Source organism: Grus americana, chromosome 3 (assembly GCF_028858705.1).
Source record: "Grus americana isolate bGruAme1 chromosome 3, bGruAme1.mat, whole genome shotgun sequence".
Classification (NCBI taxonomy): domain Eukaryota; kingdom Metazoa; phylum Chordata; class Aves; order Gruiformes; family Gruidae; genus Grus; species Grus americana.
Genome location: NC_072854.1, coordinates 105,904,242 through 105,923,771, shown reverse-complemented (window position 1 = coordinate 105,923,771; position 19,530 = coordinate 105,904,242). Strand labels below are relative to the sequence as shown.

General features: G+C 48.4%; 1 protein-coding gene across 1 annotated transcript in view; it reads right to left on the bottom strand.

Annotated features, from left to right (window-relative positions):
- LOC129204225 (calpain-2 catalytic subunit) overlaps nucleotides 1–18,889 on the bottom strand; it is a 28,060-nt gene extending 9,171 nt beyond the window's left edge. Inside the window, exons 1-11 of the mRNA XM_054819770.1 lie at nucleotides 18,640–18,889; nucleotides 17,653–17,722; nucleotides 9,975–10,093; nucleotides 9,459–9,592; nucleotides 8,431–8,599; nucleotides 6,388–6,471; nucleotides 4,732–4,817; nucleotides 3,966–4,040; nucleotides 3,587–3,747; nucleotides 3,099–3,280; nucleotides 200–411 (exon numbers count right to left, since the gene is read on the bottom strand). Coding sequence (XP_054675745.1) covers nucleotides 200–411; nucleotides 3,099–3,280; nucleotides 3,587–3,747; nucleotides 3,966–4,040; nucleotides 4,732–4,817; nucleotides 6,388–6,471; nucleotides 8,431–8,599; nucleotides 9,459–9,592; nucleotides 9,975–10,093; nucleotides 17,653–17,722; nucleotides 18,640–18,876 — 1,529 coding nt within the window. The 5' untranslated portion in view covers nucleotides 18,877–18,889. The remainder of the gene's footprint in view (nucleotides 1–199; nucleotides 412–3,098; nucleotides 3,281–3,586; nucleotides 3,748–3,965; nucleotides 4,041–4,731; nucleotides 4,818–6,387; nucleotides 6,472–8,430; nucleotides 8,600–9,458; nucleotides 9,593–9,974; nucleotides 10,094–17,652; nucleotides 17,723–18,639) is intronic.
- Nucleotides 18,890–19,530: the final 641 nt, after the last annotated feature.

The following is a 19,530-nucleotide window of genomic DNA, read 5'->3' as shown; positions in this document are numbered from 1 at the left end:
TTACACATGGGGAAACTGGGCACAAACAAGAACTGCCGTGACCCCATCCCTGCAGGGTGGTGGTGCATCCCCTTCCCGCTCCCTGCGGGAAGGTGAGGTACCCCAGCCTTGGGCTACTCCATCCTTCCACACCCGCGAGCGGGGCCAGAGATCGCCCGCGTGCCCATACCGCTCTTACACGGTTACAAAAGCTACATACGTGGAGTTTGCATTTTTTTCAGAGAAGACACGCAGACAGAAATCCCCATTCTTGTTGGGTTCGAAGGTCGAGGGCACGATGATATATTCTCCTGCAGGGAGCTTGAACCGGTTCAGCACTTCTCGGAGGTTGATAAAGGTGTTCGATTTTTCTCTTGCTTTGTTGGTCAGGAAAAAGTTTTTGCTCAGATGAATATTTGTCTGGCCAGAAAACTTATGACAAGCAAAGAAAGAAGGAAGAAAAAAAACCCCAACAGTTTGCATGTATTTGCATTTAAAAATTAAAATTGTAATAGATATGACAATTAGTTACGTATGAAAAAAAAAAACAAACACCCAACCATCCAAGAGACGTCTGTTCAACAGATCCGAAAGAGAGAAGAGAAAGGGGGTGGGTGCATCCCACCACAGCACTCCTGAGCTGTGGCTGCAAACATATTTTGCAGATCATCTCAATAAACCATTCAGGTCATGCTTATACTGTGCAGATGATGATGGGTGTGTGAAGACATCTGGCTATTTCTTCCACCAACTACTTTTCTCTAAAGCGAGATGGCTTATCACCCACGTCCCTCCGGTCCCCAGAGCCAATGCCACCAAGGGACTGCAGCTCTGCTCTGCCTCTGAGGTCAGGCTGCCTTAAGGCAGAGAGCCTGCTTACAGAGGGCTCCAAGAATAAAATAAATGTTAAACATCATAAAAGTATATTTGGAGCGTAACATCTACCAGAATAAATTCTTCTGCACAGGGTCTTACAGGTGGGCTAGCTCAGCTCTAGAAGCAAACATTGGGAACGTGCATGGTTCAGAAATCTCCCCCTTCCCGTTCTCCTGGATTTTTAAGAATGCAAAACCTGCCAGACCTGCTGCCATGGTGGGAGATAAAATTCCACTTTTTGGGGGGGGAGAAAAGTCACGGGACTGTAGCTAGAGCCTCTATTTTATGGAAATCAGGTTTCTGGACCACTAGGGTGAGAGCTGAGTGGCTGACAGAGTACTGTCAGGTAGGTAAGAAGTTTAATTAACTGGCAGCACTATTTCCTTCCTGACAAAACCACATTTTACATAGCAGCGGCTGGTTTGAGCGTAGCCTCGGGAGCCGTGAGGTGCCCCAACCGCTTTGCATGCGCCCTCACAGGTACAGCAGGCCATGTAGTGAGATTACACGGGCGTTTTGCTCAACCTCACTCCTTCCTCTGAGGAGCAACAGCTCCCAGGCACCTGCAGCCCTGCCTCCTATTGCATAGGCATCCCACTGCGTTGCCACCCCTCTCTGATCCCCGGGGCACGCTATTAGCTACCTGCAGGTAGAAACAGAGAGAAACCAATAAAGACAATGCTTAGGGAAATGAAAATAAACATCTCCTTGGAATACTACTTCTGTGTCAAACATGAACTCTGTGCAAACCTGAGAAAAGCAGCTGAGCTCTGGGGGAGAAGGTGTGTGTCTTGGCTGGGAGACGACCCGTGGAAGAGCAGCTTTGGTGAGTTTCTGCAGTACAGGGAGCTCTTATCCCAACCCAAGACACTCTGAAAATGCAACACGGGCTCAAGGCCCCTTCCAGAATAAATGGCCTCTAACTTCAGACTCTAGACAGTCAACATTGTCCTGCAGTGAAGGAGGATCCTCTGAACTGTTTCTTCCCACAAGCCACTCAGCCCCGACTCTGCACCTTGACCACCAATGCATGCTACGTACCTCGGGGGGCACCTGCGAGGAGAAAAGGAGAGAGTTATTTGCTTGTTGAATGGCAGCTCCAGGGCTACTGCTTTTCACTCTTGGTTAGCTGGTACATCCACACACTTCAAAAAAAAAAAAAAAAAAAAAAGACTTGGCTGGCGGGGGAAGGTGAACACCAAGCCCACATCACCCAACGCTGACTGCTGGCTCAGCTCCCAGCTCCATCCTGGAGGCAGGGGAGGCTCAGCCGGGGCAGTGTGGGCACAGCCTGGCACGGACGCAGCCAGGCTGGTCGTGGTTTCCTGCTGACCCTCTACCCTGCAGCCCATTGTGATTTTTTTTTTTGTAGACTCAGTTTCTCTACTATCTCTTCTCACCTTCTCTTTCACCCTCTTGCCCCTCTGACCTCTCCACCACCAGGAGAGGAGGCAGGGGCTAAGCAAGACAATAACGCAGTTTTCTGTTTCCTTATGGGTTCAGGGGACCTAGCTTTGCTTTAAACCTTACTTGCTTACAGGGACCAGACTCTTTGACGAGCTTTTCCAAAGCTGGGATACTGAGAAAGCAAGGAGCTGCACATATTGCCTACGGTTACAAAGCAATGTGCAGGCCAGACCATTATTCCTATTTTCACTGCCAGTTAAGCACGGCTGCTTTACAGCTCCGTACAAAACATCCTGCTTCAGGAGTTACCATACCATCATTCAGCAGAAGAAGTTTTACAGGTGTTTTGGCTGGTTCTGCTGCTGGGTTCACACTCCCCAAGCTAGCGCAGGTGTCCCAGCAAGGGTCACATCCCTACCACGGCTGCTCTCATTCTGCTGCTTTTCACCACAGCCTGACAAGTGAAGGGCAGACTGCATATCTGCACTTTTAATTTTCATTTTTTAAATAGTTTGTTCTGCTCCTCCATTTAGAAGCACAGAATATTACAGGTGGGAAGGGGCCTCTGTAGGTCATCTGGTCCAACCACCTTCTCAAAGCAAGGCCAATATCAAAGTTAATAACGTTGCTCAGGACCTTGTCCAGCCTAGGTTTGAATATCTCCAGGAACGCAGATTCCATCATATCTCTGGGTACCTGTCCCTGTGCTCGACTGCTGCTTTTGTGGAGGATCATTTTCTAAACATCTAAGTGGAATTTTCCTTGCCCAGTCTGAGACCTGCACTACCCCATCTATAGTGCGAGTGAGTTTTCCTTTTCCTCCCCTGCACCTCTACTGCCTTACTTGCCTCATAAATTGCAAAGCCGATGGTATGCATGTCCTCTCCCATCTTCCTCTGCTTCCGCCGGTGCTTCTGAATTAGGCCAATGAGGAAAGTGCAGCCCCTCTCAGGATCATCAGGATCCTCATCTTCTTCCTCCAGCTTGATTAAATACTGTGGATTCATCCAGAAAGTGTCTGGGAAGTGGATTTATGCAAACTGCTCAGAGGCTTCTTTAAAAGCAACTGTACTGCTATATATATATACACACACATATAATGTCAGCTAGAACAGATGCAGCTCTGACTTCCAAAATCAGCTGTGAGAAGGAAAATCTAATACTCTCCCCAGCCTTTGCAACCACTAGACCTTCATCAGGGAACCACATTTCCCAAACACTTGCGCTTTTTGGACATCAACCCTCCTCTTCCATAGGCCACCCCAAACCAGCTCCCAGAGAAAGTACAAGTGGATGAGTAAAGGGTTTCTCCAGTTTCTCTTACTTGGGTAATTCCTGCAGCCCCCTGCAGTGGCTCCTCGCCTCCAGTTCCCATCCAACTTCAGCAGGCTCCATTTCTTGTACCTGTCGCTTGCCAGAGTGTCTGGAGTCAGGTTGCAGATCTCCAGGCGGGAGTAATGCCTCAAGAAGTCGTTGAACGCCATCCTGTGGGAGTCAATGCCTCTGGAAACATCTCCTTAGGAGGGACAGGTTTTCTACACAACCACTTTGTCTATCCTCCCTCTCTCCTGCTGTGATTTAGCACTAGGATTTGGGGTGGATTTACTCACCTTAGAGAGTCTACTGAGAGAGGTTACTTCGTATGAAAAAAGCAGAGGAGAAGACATTCCCTTCTGCCTGAATGGAAACCTAGTGGTACTTACCAAAATTCCCCATCTTCATGCCTCCTTGTCAGCTGCTCCCGCACCTCAGGGTCAACACCATTCCAGTTTGGGCAGCTGAAAGGCAACCCCACATCAACTACAGGACACAGTAAAGGTTAAGCCCTAAGGTAGCTGTTCTGGCACAATGATTTCACTTTCTTACAGCTCCACGCGACTGCAATACTCCACAATATCTAGCTGATAGCAGCTTCAGAGCTCTCAAACCATGGCAGAATTAAAACACAGGGACCTGGGATATTAAATACCTCTGGGATATTAAATACCTCACTTCCTAAATATCCAAGGTAAAGGTAAGAAGCAGAGTTTTATTTTCAGAAAGCGCTAATGTCTTGACTGAAACAGAGCTTTATTTTAGAAAAAGCAAGACTCAGAATAAATACTGTCCAGCCACAGAAGCGAGTAAACTCCAGCTTTCCTTGCTAACAACAGAAATGGATTTTTAAAGCTCTTTTAGAAAGTAAGTTTTCAGAAGCTCACCACTGAGCCTTGGCTGTTAAAGAAGCAGAAACTACAGAGAGGCTTGTTGGAACCACCAACCAAACCACTGCACCTTACACAAAGGCAGGTGTTTGTATGAAGAAGGCAGTGACAGTGGTGGGATGCTTCTTTTAAACAGCTCAGAGAGAACATCACATGCAGATATTACTTAGAGGAATCTGACGTAGGGAAAAGACAGACGACAGCAGAAACACGATCATACCCCTGCAGTAAAAGCCTACGGGCAAAGCACAAGCCATCGACTCACTTGTCGTTCCACTTTCCAGTCCACTCCACTTCCCCCCAGGGATTTCGGATTCTGATCAGCTTCTGCACCGTTCCTCGGAAGTTCACCTGATGGGATCAGAATTGTATGGGGAGTTACCCAGGGACTCAGCACCACACTCCATTCCACCTTTTCTATGGGAATTAAAGGACATGACAGAGTAAGTCTCCCAGTGCTACACAACCACTACAGTGTATATACAAAACACGCACTCACCTGGTCTAAAATACATGAAGTCAAACTGATTTTGAATGAGCTCCATGTACCCAAGCTTGTCTAGGGAAGGTTTTTGTACAAAGCTCATGATAAACAAAATCTCTGGTTTGTGCCACTAAAAAAAGTTACCTCTGACAGGATTTCAAGCAAAGGAAACGTAAGGCTGCTACAGGACTGCCACAAAGCAGGTACAAGGGGATATTTCTCTAAAGCTATCATCTATGTATAAACTGCCCTTTCACATTCAAATACCTTTTTCCCCTCCCTCTATGTATTCTGAACCGCACCTATTACAAGAGATGGAATACTCAGTCTGACTGCAACTCCTTTGACAACACGAACGCCCCACGGCACAGCAGCGTCAGCCCTGCCACAACAGCACCTGCTCATGCTGCGCCGAGGCCCTGGCTTGTTATCTGCTGATCTCTGCGTGCACAGAGTCCAGCCCAGCAAAGCTGTATGTGTTTCAGTGGGAATACCCAGTTTTTAAGGGGAAACGCACAGCACAAATTTAAGGAAGGAGCTGGTGCGCCTCTGGAGCCTGAAGCCAAAAAAACTGCACAGAACATCAGCAGAGTCCAGAAATGATGCTCCAGCGCTGAAGATAAACTATCCTTACAAAGCCTGCACCTATCTCCAAAGGAAAAGCCTGGCTAAATCATGCCTGTTTGTGAATTAAGGTCAAACTCCCTCTTTGCTGCTTTTGCTGCGAGAGGAGGACCAAATGCACGCGCATAAACCTGCCTGTTACCAGCCTCCACCTCAGCGCAGCATCTCAGCGGCTCCCTACACCTCACTGAAGTTTCAGAGATATTTCAGAAACAATTACTGGCGAAGTGACCGAAAGTCCATTACACACCTGGAAGGACGCCATGACCTGCTTCTTTTGTTTTAACTTGCCTTGCCTTCGCCAGTCACTTGCTCTTGGACAGGCACCTTGAGTTCGAACACTGTGCCCTGCCGAAAGGCGCAGTTCAGCAGGCATTTAAGGGACAATACTATTTGTTTTTTGTTTGTTTGCTTTTTTCCTTGCTTGGCAAATGTCTCTTGCACATCTTGCTGTGTGTTTAGGGTACAGCGTTGCCTGCTATACAGAAATGTGTCGAGGGGCACGGTCACCAGCAGAGGGTAGTGTGCCCTCTGCACAGGGCTTCCCACTGCTCCCCTCGCTGGGAAATAGCAGCGCTTATGGAAAAAAAGGGGTCCTTTTGGTCAAACCCCCACGAAGTCAAGTTTGCATTTATCCAAAACACACCAACTTAATTCAGTATTTCTTCAGAAAGAATGGACTCAAAACCTGATTCGCAGACAGATGAGACTGAAGAATTTGCCAAGGTGAAGGTGAATCTGTGGCTGCCGTGGCCCGGGGAAGGCTACGCACAATGCTGGCTGCATTTCACCCCTTTGGGGAAGCACACGTACCTCCTCTGCCCCAGTGACTGAGTACGCGTGTCCCTTCACCAGCTTTTGGGAAGTGACTGCCTCCGTCTCTGCTGCACTGGTGATCTGGAGGAGCAAAGAAAATCAGTGAGTGTGGCTTCCTGTGAGCCCGGGATCGAACGGAGCAAAACCTCCCTCTCTAACAGAGCTTTAATCTTGCTGGGAGGCTGCAGGGGCGGTTCGGAGGCAATGAGAGGGATCTACGTGACAGAGTGGGGAGATGGGACAGCAGCACACGTGACTGTGCTGGAGCACGTTCGTGGCACGGGGCATGTGCCAGAAGCCCTGCACCACAGCAAAGCTCCCTCCTGGCTCCGAAACGCTTGGTGTGGTGTATCCCCTCTCATGCATCTCCAAACACTGTACAAAGGAAATACACACAATGAACTCCATGTTCTCAAGGGACTAGGAGGAACATAGGGAATGACCAGCCTGAGGCTGCCTGGGCGTTGCCGGGGCTCACATCCAGCTCCAGCAAGCCCCAGTGCTTTGCTTCTAGGTCAAAACATTGCCCTCGGCTCCACAGCGGGGTTGGAGGTTCCCCCTCCTTTCCCCAGCACCGCCACCTAGGACCTGCCATGCAGGGGAGCAAGGGAAAAGGCTGCACTTTGGATGCCATTCATATTTGAAGGCATATCACCCTCTCACTTTTTTGCGGCCATTACAATACTCGGGCAGTCTGGCCTACAAACACTGCAGAGAAAAGTCCCTTCTTGCTAAAAAATGACTGCTTGACATCTTGCTCTAAAGATGCTTAAATCTATGAAACGCATGTTTGCCATTGCCTTCTCACCATTTTAGAAAGCGTGTGATCTTTAAACAAGCATACCTGAAGCTTAAAAAGAGGGTGGAATCAAGCAGGCAGGATTCCTGCTGTCAATTCAAGCCCTATTACTGCCCCGCAGCGCGCTCTCCATGTAATGCTTAACCTTTGTGTCCCTATTTCTCTGACAGAAGAGAAGAAAAGATTTTACAGGATTTTTCAAAGGCTAAACTCACTAATAATTAGTTTATAATATAGAAAGCGTCAGTACTTACCAACAAAGGAATATATTTACTTCCCCCGCCCCTGAAGAGATTTGTACCATTTTGGGGCAAAAACCTAGATGTTGGATTCTTATCTAAATGCAAACGAGTAAAACGGGCCTCAAAAGTGCTGCGAAGTCGCATGCCGATATTAACCAAGTACTTTTCCTGCTGCGAAGCTTCCCTCTCCTGTAACTCTGATTTATTTTAAAAAATGGGAGGAAACACTTGAGTTTATATTATGAACAAAATTCTTGTAAACAGTTTACCTCCCCTTTAGACATAACTAAGATGTGATCTCCTTTGGGAGCAGGGTGATTATCACAATAACCATACTCAGACTCTTTTCAGTAAGGCTAAAAGCGATGCTGAATCCTTGCAGGCAGGGCCAAAGCTCCTCTCTTCCTTCAGGTGCAGTTTTTAGCCATGTGTTTTTCAATAAAGCTTTTTAAAAGCTTGGCAACAGTCCAAACGTCCCTGCTTCAAGAACAGAGCCCACATGTTTTGGGAACATTTTGGTACAATTTGTGTGACAAACACAAGGATCCTTGCTACGGCAAGGATGGATGTTGCCACCTCTGAGCATCTGACTGCAGAAGCCATTAGCAGCAGCTTTCTGTCCAAACCCACTCAGCCTGTACCAACCTGCTGCCAAGCTACAGGCTTTCTTAAGAACAAAGATGTACGTCGGGATCCGTAATGAGTTCCCTGTACAATTTGCTACCACAAACCTATGAAACAGCAAAGGGCTTAAGGAAGAAAAAAAAATGGAGGCAACGAGCTTTTACATATGAACTAACGAAGTCTACGTTTCAACCTAAGCCCCCAGAAAAGCACGTGCCTGTGTCACACTCTTGGGTCAAATGCAGAGCAGAGAACCACAGGCAGAGGGGACTAGCATCCTTTGTGCACCTCCTGTGGTTGGAGCATGGGTCCATCCCCCAGCTGCCCGCACGCACAACAAGAGCCGAGCGTCCAGCAATGAGCCTGCTAACTCACGTCAATGGAGCAGCCAAGGAGAGAGCCTTTCTGAAGAGCCTTCTGAATGATTTTGAAGAGGTTGGGTGGTGCCTTCTGCAGCTCATACCATTCTGCAATTCCACCGGTGAAGTCCTCAAAACCTTCAGTGGTGGTGCCACCAGAGAGAGACTCGTACGATCCGTTCAGCCTGCACGAAAGGGGACGCACACATGCAACCATCAGACTCCCTATTTTCCTCTTCTCACACACACAACCATCAGGTTCCCTATTCTCCCCTCTCGGAGAGAGGCACGCAGTTGTGCCAACTGTCACACCATTTATGCTTTCAACAGCACCACAGCAGCTGTTAACGCACACCCCCCCATGTAGCTTTGCTTCTTACACCTCTGTACTTGTAAAGCCCAGCATAAAATCTTATACGATCATGTATACGGGTTGCAGGTTCAGTCATATCAATGACAAAATCATGAACACTATTTGAAGGGAAAAAAAATTAAAAAAGAAAAAAAGAAATCAAGACCAAACTTTGCCCCTCTAGTTCCACACAGTCTTTTAATCCCTTTAACAATTATGGGTCTGATTTTCAGCTGATCTAAATTAGCTCAATTTCCTAAGTCAGTTGAAAATAGTAATGTTAGAAAGCAGAATTTCTCCCTGGCCATCCCCAAATGAAATTCGGATTTGAGCATCTTCACCTTGAACAGAGACCTGGGCACGTGGACTGGCATGCTTTGCACGCTGAAGCACCACTGCTGCAATCCCTCACCGGTGCATAGAGCACATGAAACTGAGCTTCCCAGGCCCCAGTGATGGGAGACAGCACCCTAGGAACAGCCTTGCCATGAGATGCAAGAGCTATTTTTTCTGGCTCACAGCAAAGCCAGTACTTTTGGCTACTTGTCTTAAGCACCTGTCGGCAAAGCTTCACTAAAGCAGCCACTGAGGGATACCCTAGAAGTTTTAAAGGGTAACAATTAGGCTGACATCTTAAATGCATAGTATCCGTGCAGGCAAGGATGCTACTGGCTGCCCTGGCCTCGACTCACTTGGCGTAGGCCTTCTCCAGCAGTGCACTCCAGAACTCACTGCCCTCCGCTGAATGCACGAAGAGCAGCTCCCCGTTCTTGGTGGGCAGCCTGTCGTCCACCACGACGTCCACCCACTCCCCGTACTGCCAGAACTGGAAAGAGAGCACAGACACCTTGTCACCACTCCACACTGTGCAGTCAGGTCACCAGGATGTTTATCTGTTAACACCAATTTCCTAGAGGAAAAGCAATCCCCCTCATAGCCAGCTTCACCCACCCTGTTCAGGGATGCATGTCCTCAGCTGGATCTGCTGATGGAGGAAGGACCACAAAGACAGACCCTGCTCCCAGCTCTGGTTAGCAGTCTTCTTCCTTCCACCACCATCACCCTTTCTGGATGTCTTTGTTTCTCTGCCTGGCTCTTTGACATCCCTCAAAATGTTCCAGGAAACACCACACACGTGGACATTACCAGCCACAGCAGTTCCCGGCCAACAGCACTGGGGGGATGGCAAGAGACAGTTTTCTACCTACCTGGAAATGGAAAATGCCTGCATAGTTATCCTGGAAGCTCTGGTCTTTGGGAACAACACGGGCCAGTATTTCTTCATTCAGAGTGAGAGAGGCAATAGCGGCCAAGAGCCAACAGTCTCCTGTTAAAATAAAAAAGTTCATTATTGAAACTTTATTCTTTAGGTTTTGTACTGCACAGGGGTCGTACATTGTAACTAATAACCACCTCAGCTGCAATGAGATGATCCCTCCCATCACTTTACCTCTAAGGCAGATCAGATGCACATACACAAATATGTGCCGTTTCCAAGCAAGTGTCACATTTCCTCAAGACCAGAGTAATTAAAAAAAAAAAAAAAGTAAAAGCAGGCTTTTTATGATCTACCAGCACAGTTATCACCCATGCTGGGACTATTTGAAAGAAACCTTAATATTCAATTGAGCGTCTACATGTTAGGAAGCAGCATGGGGGAAAGGTGAAGAGCAGGGCCTGCAGACACACACAGGTACTCGGGGGTGCAGTTTCCTCTCAAAAGGCCAGTGTTTTCTCAGGCATAGGCTGTTTTCCTTTCCCTTCTCCATGTTTAATAAACACCTGTTGACTTGCCATCCAGAGGCCTACCCTGCAGACGAGCTCCCTTTAAGGTCTCTTGCCAGACTCCTACCAAATAGGAGCTCCTTTCACATCTCTGGAGGCTCCTGCTAGAGGCCTCTCTGTTTAGTCCTACATCCCGTCTCTGGCTCTAGTCACCAGGGAGTCAGGAAAGGTCTGAAGGCAGGCACTGTTCCCCAGGCCCACACACCTCTTCACCCTTCCTGGGAGGGAGCCAACATACACCGGGCCTGCACGCCAGAGCCCCAGGGCCCAGGCTGTCTGGGTAGTATTTTTCCACACCAAACAGAGGGAGGGGGAGACCACAACTATATAAACATTACCTCTATTTTTTGTAATTATTTTCAGAAACCAGTGTTACTTTAACAGAGTGGTTACCTTGCTGCTCAGCCATGGGTTTTCTGCAGCTGGTTAGCTCGGTGGTTAGAGATTTAAAGACCCAGCTGATCCCCTGACTCCCACAACCCAACACAAAAGGCCTCGTTACTATTACCAGATCTGCTCTTGCCTTGCTTTGTGAACACGGAAAAGTCAGTATTACACACTAGACCCTACAGAGTCATCCCGCAGTGCGTGTAGGATTATAGGTTCAAGAAGCATGAACCAGTCGCAGCTGCAAGTCAGAAGCAGCAAAGCAGCAGTTTCTATACAGCCAGCTCTCTCCTATAGGAAAAGGGTCAAAAGCTCGCAGGTGAGAAGCTGGGGTTGAAATGGGTGGTTGGGAGAAAGTCTCAGGGAGAAGCAACTCCTGGTCACCCTCAAACCCAGCACCACTCAGCTAGCACAAGGAGGAACACAGGCAACCTGCAACTCCCTCCTGGCTGCCCACCGCTTTTCACAGCTGATCCCCAGCAGTACTTCTATGAATTACAGTTGTCCCACGGCCCTTTTCACACCTCGAGAAAGGTGGAAGATGTGGAATTTCAGAATAATTCCCAAACCCAAGATGCTCTTACTATTTCATAACCTAGAGGGGAAGAACTGAACATAAAACTCTTCCCTGGGAGCCGTGCACCCTCTGGTATGGGGGTGCTTCCAGAGGCACTGCCAAGCACAGCAACTCTGCTTGCTGGGAAAGAGACTGGGGTCAGAAGATACTAAAAGACATTTTTAGATGGGCTAATCTATAATTAACAGTATGATCCTCTGTCCCCCAGCCACACAAGGGCTTTAGCAGTGACTCTTCACAGCAGTTCTCCTTACAGAGGAGGATGTTAAAGAGCTCTGCAAACAAACCTTTTGGTCAAAAGGCAACAACAGGACTTCAACTTCGGTTCGGCTTAGATCTGTGATCTCCCATACACAGCCTGCCTGCACAAAGGGGTTTTTTGTAATTTTTTCAACCATAGGAGTCTTCAAACAAACCCAACATGGTAATCGCTTGGGAGAGACTGCTCAGAGATCCCTTCTCTACTAAGGATCCCTATTTTTATTAAGTGTCCAAAACAGCTAGTTTCTGAACAAGAGTTGGGGTTCTTCAAGTCCAAGGGCAACTCCCTGCTAGAGAACAGCCCTGGCACTTTGACTGAGGTTCTTGTGGGGTCAGGCTGAATTAATACCATACTACCTCTGAATTAATATCATATTGTCTCCACTCCTTCCTTAACTTGCTTTTCTCCCACTGGCACTCATCACACAGCAAGTCAATTCATTAACCCAGACAAAAAAGTCTTTCTGTCACCTTACTGAGTTAAAGGAGGTAACAGCTTGTGACAGGCTCTTCTGGTTCAAGAGAGCAGGTCTGTATTTGGCAGTAGAAACATCATATGTAAATACACACGTGCACTGGACCAGCACACATCGCACAAGAGCTGAGCACTCTCCATCAACACCCCGGTACTGCACACAGGTGGATAACCCTTGGCCTCCCCCCGAGACATTCCTCTTCTAGCACCCAGGAGCCACAGGCTCCTTGGTGTTATTAAGACCAACAAAATCCTAGAAGAAGGAAAAGAGTGGGGATCTTCATCCTCTCTGCTGTGCCACTGTCCCTCCAGCAGAACAATAATTCATTCCTGGGAAAAGTGAGCAAGCCTTAGTGAGACTTTTAACTTCTAACTAACCCCAATCTCCAAGCATCCTGAACATTGGGAAGAGGCATGAGACAAGTCACAAAAATACAAACCGACAGGTTAAGCGGTCTCATCTCAGCACAGAGGCCAAATAACTGATAACCCACAGAGAGGTGCCTGTCTGAGCAGCAGAACAACCCTGGCACACATCCCAGGCTCTGCAAGGCTTTTACAGACAGGCATGCACAACTCAGAAGCGAAGTGACTCTCTGGCATCTCATACCTACACTAGTTAGGCTAAAGCCAGCACAGGTATGCTTACCTAGACTTCTAGGATGCCTTCACGTGGTTAGGCAGATCCAGACTAAATTAGATAAACCCAGGAAGACAGCAACTCAACTCATTCAGCACAGCTGTGCTAGTCCTAAGGCACAGCTGGGTAAAACCATGCAGCTCACAGCCTCTACAACCAAGCTGGAGGCAGAGCTGAAGACACCTTGTGCACACCCTATCAGGTGGGTGGAAACAGCTTGAGAAATGTCCTATGCCCCTTGTTTGCGGTCAGCTGTGGAGGTGTTTTCCCTCTCAATTGTTCAACCCGCAGCATAAACCAGAGTTCACATTGCACAGCCTTACTTGACCAGGCAAACTCGACCATTCCAAGAGACCCCCAGAGCATTTGACATTGATGTTACAACCCTCACAAAAACTGTGCCGATTTAAATCAGTAGCAAGTCTGGGTCAGAGAGCAGCTGTCCCACCACTCTTCCAAAGAAATATTAGCATTTCTATTCCATAAACAAGGCAGGGGCTGGGCAGGCAGAGCAGCACAGAAAGAACAAGTGAACAACTTGACATGACCACAGTAGCTCAGGAAGCCTTGGTCGTGAAGCTGGTGAGGCACCTAGACTAAGAGCATACACCCTTGAATGCTGTAATATATCTTTGAGTCAGGTTTCCCCCATAGATTAGAAGCACTGAAGTTCGAGGAGGAGAAACTCCCCCCCGCCAGAGGACCTCTAAGCCCATAAGCAGAGTTTATAAAGAATTTCCTTTACTTCCTAGCTGTCCCATCAAGGCACGCATTAAGAGAAAGAAACAGCAGACGTTGTTGTAAAACCTCTGTCGAGCTTTATACTGGTTTCTAAGGAGAATTTGGAGTCACACAAACATAGATCTTAACTCTGGGCAAGGTCTTCTCGAGGTTAAAAGGCAGATGCAGCATATACGGGAGACACACCACCCTTTGGTTTCCACATTTTAAAGCGCTCAGCAGCCAGGATATCACCTTTCCCTTTCTGAGCAGGCATCACTAAAAGTAGACCTGCTAATTCAAAGCCTGGACAAGAACAGATCTTGTGATAATACCTAGAGTTTTAGCCTGCACTATGTAAGCCTGAGCAGGGTCTTTACCAAATAGTCTTAACTATAAGAACTGGTACTTTTGTAAAGCTCCTGACAGTGACTTTCCCTTGATAGAGAAGGAAAGTCCAAGAGGAGGCTAACACACAGGTTACTTATATGAAGAATTTGAAAGGAGCGTTAGGAAGGCTAGGTTAATCATGGAGAATTTTTGTAAATGCATAATACATTAGGCAGAACAAAGGTATCAGAAAAGGGAATATTATCAGGCTGTGAGTTTATTTATATTAACAAGAAGTACTACTTTTCCCTGTCATGCTTCCTTTTTGTTGCTATCAATGTTTTACTAGTTTCTATGCATCCATCTCTGCATCTACCTAATCTCCAGCTATAAACAAGAATGTTACAAAAAATGCAATTGCAAGGCAAGCATAAATAGCCATAAGGGCTTAGAATTGGCCATTCTGGAGAGCAGAGACAAGCAAAGCATCCCCAGGAAGCACCTGCAGGGGCGTAAGTGAAAAGCAGCTCCTCAGGTCACTGCACAGCCCATGTAAGAGTATGGGGTCAAATAAAAAAATGTACATTCAGCCAATCACGGACACGTCTTTACTTTAAAACACTCATTGCTATAGATTAGCAACTACATCAACAGCTGAATGTATTTATATTAATACTATGGGACTCCAGGAAGTTTTCTGGTTAGAAACATGAGGTTTTGCCCACCCACTTACAGTACAGCGGTTGCCAGCGTGGGAAAACCATGCATCTAATTTTCTAAATTCATCCTAACCAATTCATTATTTTTCCACACATTTTTATTTAAGGAGGAGACACCTGTGTCTGAACAGCAGACAAGAGATACTGTGCTGTGTGTGCCCCAGTGTTGTGATACCATGGTGACATCCCCTCCAAAGAAGGCGGTTAAGGGTGAATAAGCTTCCTCTCCTTGGTGACTTTGGTTCCTCCCCTCCGCTCTAATGAGTCACCACATCCCATGTGCTGCCTTTCTGAGCCAAATATCATTATCCACTTCAGATCTGATACTGCAAAACTAACTCCCAATTACTCACTTTTAAAAGTTTCTTCTAAAAAGCAACAAAACCAGAATAAAGGATAATCCAAAGCCCAAGGGGCCGAATTTTGGTGTCTGGAGAACCTAGCGAACTGCCACCTGGGTGAGGGGACAGCCTTTTCTGCATTGATGATCAGCTATGCCTTTTGTGTATCACAGTATCATATAGTCCAGGTCAAGAACAATGAAACAAATTTATAGGTTGTATCAAACCAAAAACTCTTGGGCTAAAAGGAACATCCGTACCACTGCTCATTAGCTGAGCTGTTCAGTTACACATCCCCTGCCAAGAAGCCTGTTGCAGCAGTGATGGGTGTGTGTGCTTTGGATGCCCCATCTGTCCCTGCAGTACTCTAAGATGTTCCGAATGGCTTCGCAACAGCCGTGAAACTCCACGTGGCTACAGGTCTGTTGCTTTGTGATCGAGCTTTTTGGAGAATAAATAAGACTACAAAAGTTTCCCATGGAAAAAAGCAACATAATAAAAAGTACAGATTTCCAAGAGCATCCTCCAGTGCAATCTTCTCTGTAACATCCTAAAATGTGATGGGACATCAGTGTCAGCACACAAAGTTCAAGTAAATGGAAGCTTAAGCAAATGTATCGATGCAAATGCTGGCGTCAGATGAAGCTGTGGCAAAAACCAACCAAACCCCCCCGCACACATTTGTACAGCATATCTGCTAGTCTCATTGTGTGAAAAAGCAGAGATTCAATACAGGCTCTTAGCAACTCAATGGCAATACAAAGAAAAGATCGATAGCATCTAATTTCTAATCAATCACTAAACTGTCACATGATACCAAAATCCTGCCCAGATTCATAAGAAGATAGCGTGGCGAGTCATGGCAGTACTTAGTCATGGTGAAAACAGTAATACAACCAAAACCGCAACCAACCTCCTATTCAAACATTGTTTCAGGAGGTAAAATAATACCAGCTGTGAGTCAGTTTATATCCTTTGGTGATACCATACAACCTCATGAGAACATCTGACTGGTCCAAAGACTATTAAGGCAACAAATGTTTTCATCAATTCAAAACAAGGTTTGGCATTAGCAACAGCAACTCCACAACTTGAAAATGAAGTTAAAAATCTTTCATTCCAGTGTTTTTGCTGCCACAACATCAGGATAGAAAAGCTGGAAGCCTGCAGAAGGCAGAAAGCAACTAAGTGCCTTCAGAAACCAGCATCTCTACAAAATGCTGAAATGGCATTACAATAAACTCTAATTTCAAGTTGAACAACTCCCTAGCTGTACAGTTTCACAACAAAAAAGAGGACAGATGTTTGGCATGTGCGTTAAGCACTGGGACATGCTTTTTGCCAAAATAGTCATGGTGGGAGACATGATATCGGGAAGGAAACTGGTGACATGCCAAGGACTTCGCCAATTACACAATGGAGCCTAATCCCTGCCATAGATGATACTGGGGCATCAGGAGAAATTCGCAATCTAAATATTTTTTTTAATGTCAGGGCTTTTTACACAAATTGTATCTAGTAGTTAAAAAACACTAACCTAAATAACTTCTGAAAGAAAACATAAGCACAAAATTTGTGAAATAAGCTTCCCTATCAGTTATATTTCTGGACGTGAAAACACAAATAGCAGCAGCCGGACTAAAAACTAAGAAGCCGCAACATGGCTAACAGTATGCTGATGAAAAGCAAACAAACAGAACTTCATTCCTTTGCCAACCCGGCTGCGAAACGTATCAGTTGTGCTTCCCTACACTGAGGGCTCTCCCTCAACCACGCTACCAGTCTAATCTAAAACTGTCTCCCTACAGTTATGGAATAAATAGGAGCCTCACTGCTTCCACTTCAGCTTCTTTCCTCTCACATCCCCACAGCTGTCCTCCTCACCAGCCTCCATGCTGCCTTCTGGGAGGAGAGGCACAAGGCACCCGGCACCCACCAAAAACCCCTTCTGGCAGGCAAGGCAGGAGAGAGCCTTGGAGACCGGGATAGCCGTGCACACACAGCCAGGTTAAGCCACGCACTGTCCCCTGGGGCTTCCCTGCAGCACTGGGGGCTTCTCCGGAGCGGAGCAGCTGACTGAGGGATTGCCATTGCTCAAAATGGCAGCGACTGCAAAAGCAGAGGGCTCAAAGGCTGGCCCATCCCTCCTGAAATATCCCAGTTTTGTTTTCCTTGAGAGCTGTTGAGCAGCAGGGAATCCCCCCCATATAATTTGTTTTCTCCATACCACATCTTTCCAGGTTTCAGGGGGTCCCTCCTGCTCGGCGGCACTCTCCCACCGGGGAAAGAAACACCCCGCTACGCACACAACTGCTCTCCTAAGCAGGCTGTTAAAGGCAGAAATTAGTCAGGCTGCTTTCAGGCACATGGATGCGGACATGAAAGGAACCGGTACCGATCAGAAAAGCCATCAGGAAACCAGTCTGTGTCATCCCTGCTTGGTGCACACAGCAAGGCTGTGCTCGGTGGCCAAACACACGTGGTCCCTGCCTACAGCCACAGAGGAAAGGCAAGAAAGGTCTGATTTGCTATGAAGAGAGGGAGTAGGATGCAAAAAGATGTATTTACAGAGGGAGTTACAGCCTAGGGTAAACTGTGGTGTCCTGGGGCAGCACCTCCATTAGAAACTCAGCTTTCTGCCTCCACCTTACCTAGGGCCCCTTGGCAGATGTCCGTGCGAGTGGCTCCACCAGCTATGAACTGGGGACTGGAACACAGCTCCTGAGAAGGAAACAAGCCTCGCGTTACTTACATCCACAGGTACGGGAGGGAACAAGGCCCCACTCACAGCAAATTTAAACAAGCGATTGTCCACAGCAGATGAACGCCACAGAGATGGAGCAGGTCAGGACTGAGTGCGGGCACCAGACACGCTAAGCACGATAAGAAAGGCATTTGGTGACCAAAGCTTGTGGGCAGCCATCTCACTTCACAGTATGTGCCAAGAGGTCCACTACATTTTTACGCGTGTGCATGCACCACTCCAGCATTACCTCCCCACCACTGACTACGTCAGGGTCTCTCAGAAACACCTGGGCACCCCAGAGTCCATCTGACCCAATGGCTCCCGTGGCCAGACAGGGCTGCTTCGGTAGCCAGAGGCACAGGCTGAGCAAGGGCTTGTAAAGGAAACCTCCGCACGGTCAGCTCATCTCTCTGCTGAGGGAAAGAATTATCCAAAGCGACAGCACCGAGCGCTACCCAAAGGAAGTGGTTTATCCGCACAGAGAGTTCAGGCCGGAGAGGGGAACGGCTTTTTGGTTGGTTGTTTTCCAGATGGAGCACGTCACCCTGCCAGCCCGGACCCTGGGCGAAGGGACATCCCCAGCGCTCTGAGCGGCCGCAGCCTCACAAAACGGGGGTACCGGGATTTTGCAGCCGCCTGGGTGCTGCCCGGGGCCGCCCGCAGCAGCCGCACCCCGACCCGCCGCCGGTACCGGGCAACGGCGGGAGAACCGAGCCTCCGGGTGGGCCGAGAGAGAGAAGGGAGAGCGCAAACAGCAGACGCACAACCCCTGCTGAATTAAATCAAATCCAATTTAAGGGGAGGGGGAAGAGAAAAGCCGGGTGAAAAGGCGCGGTGGTGCCGCGGGAAGATGCTACCGCCACCGGGACCCGGACCGCTGCCACCGCCCTACCGTGGGTCTGCGCCAGACGACGCCCTGCGTCTTGCAGGAGCTGGGCCCCAGCTCTCGGTAGCCGAGGGCGGTGGGGCCGGCGGGGAAGGAGGGGTCCTGGAAGAGCCGCCCCTCCTGCAGGCACTCCTGCCGCAGCGCCCCGAAATCCTGGCCCAGGTAGGGGACGGCGTGGCCGTGCCGCCCCGCGCCCGCCGCCACCGCCCGCTCCTTCGCCACCGCCGCCGCCATCCCCGCCATCGCCCCGCTGCTGCTGCCGCCCCGCCCCGCCGCGGCCCCGCCCGGCCCGGCCCGGTCTGACCCCCCGGGGGGCGTGTCACGAGTTTCGTAAGTGCGCAGCCCCCAGCATCCCCCGGTTTGCTCGGGTCCCTTTGTCCCGGAGTCACCCGCACCCCCTCCGAGTCACCGAGGAAGACACCCCCCCGCGGTCTCCGTCGCTGGTCCCTGTTGACCCGAAGGGAAGTGCATCTCCTAAGCAGCCGGGCACCTCATTGACTCTGCACCTGCGCCCGCCCTGGCTCCTGTATTGTCACACATATTCATCAATTAAAAAAAAAAAAATCGATATTTCCTGTGTAAAAACCAGAAGTATCCATGTCCAAATCTGTAAGCTTAGAAAAAAGTCGAAGGGAAAAAAATAACATGGCTCAAAGCCTAATATGGTGCACACGTACCCTGTATTTTCATCCTGTCACAATTTTGAATGCCGCCCACAGCAGAAATCATTTACAGCTTGATTTACTGGTGGCAACCAAAGCACGTGTTGCTGTCACTGCTGGCATAAATCCATCCACACCTCCCTGTGTATCCCAAACCACATGCAGCGGGTTCCCCCAAATGAGCACCTCTGCCGTGCAGTGGGGGGAAAGGAGTGTCCCTGTTTTGGCGGTGAGC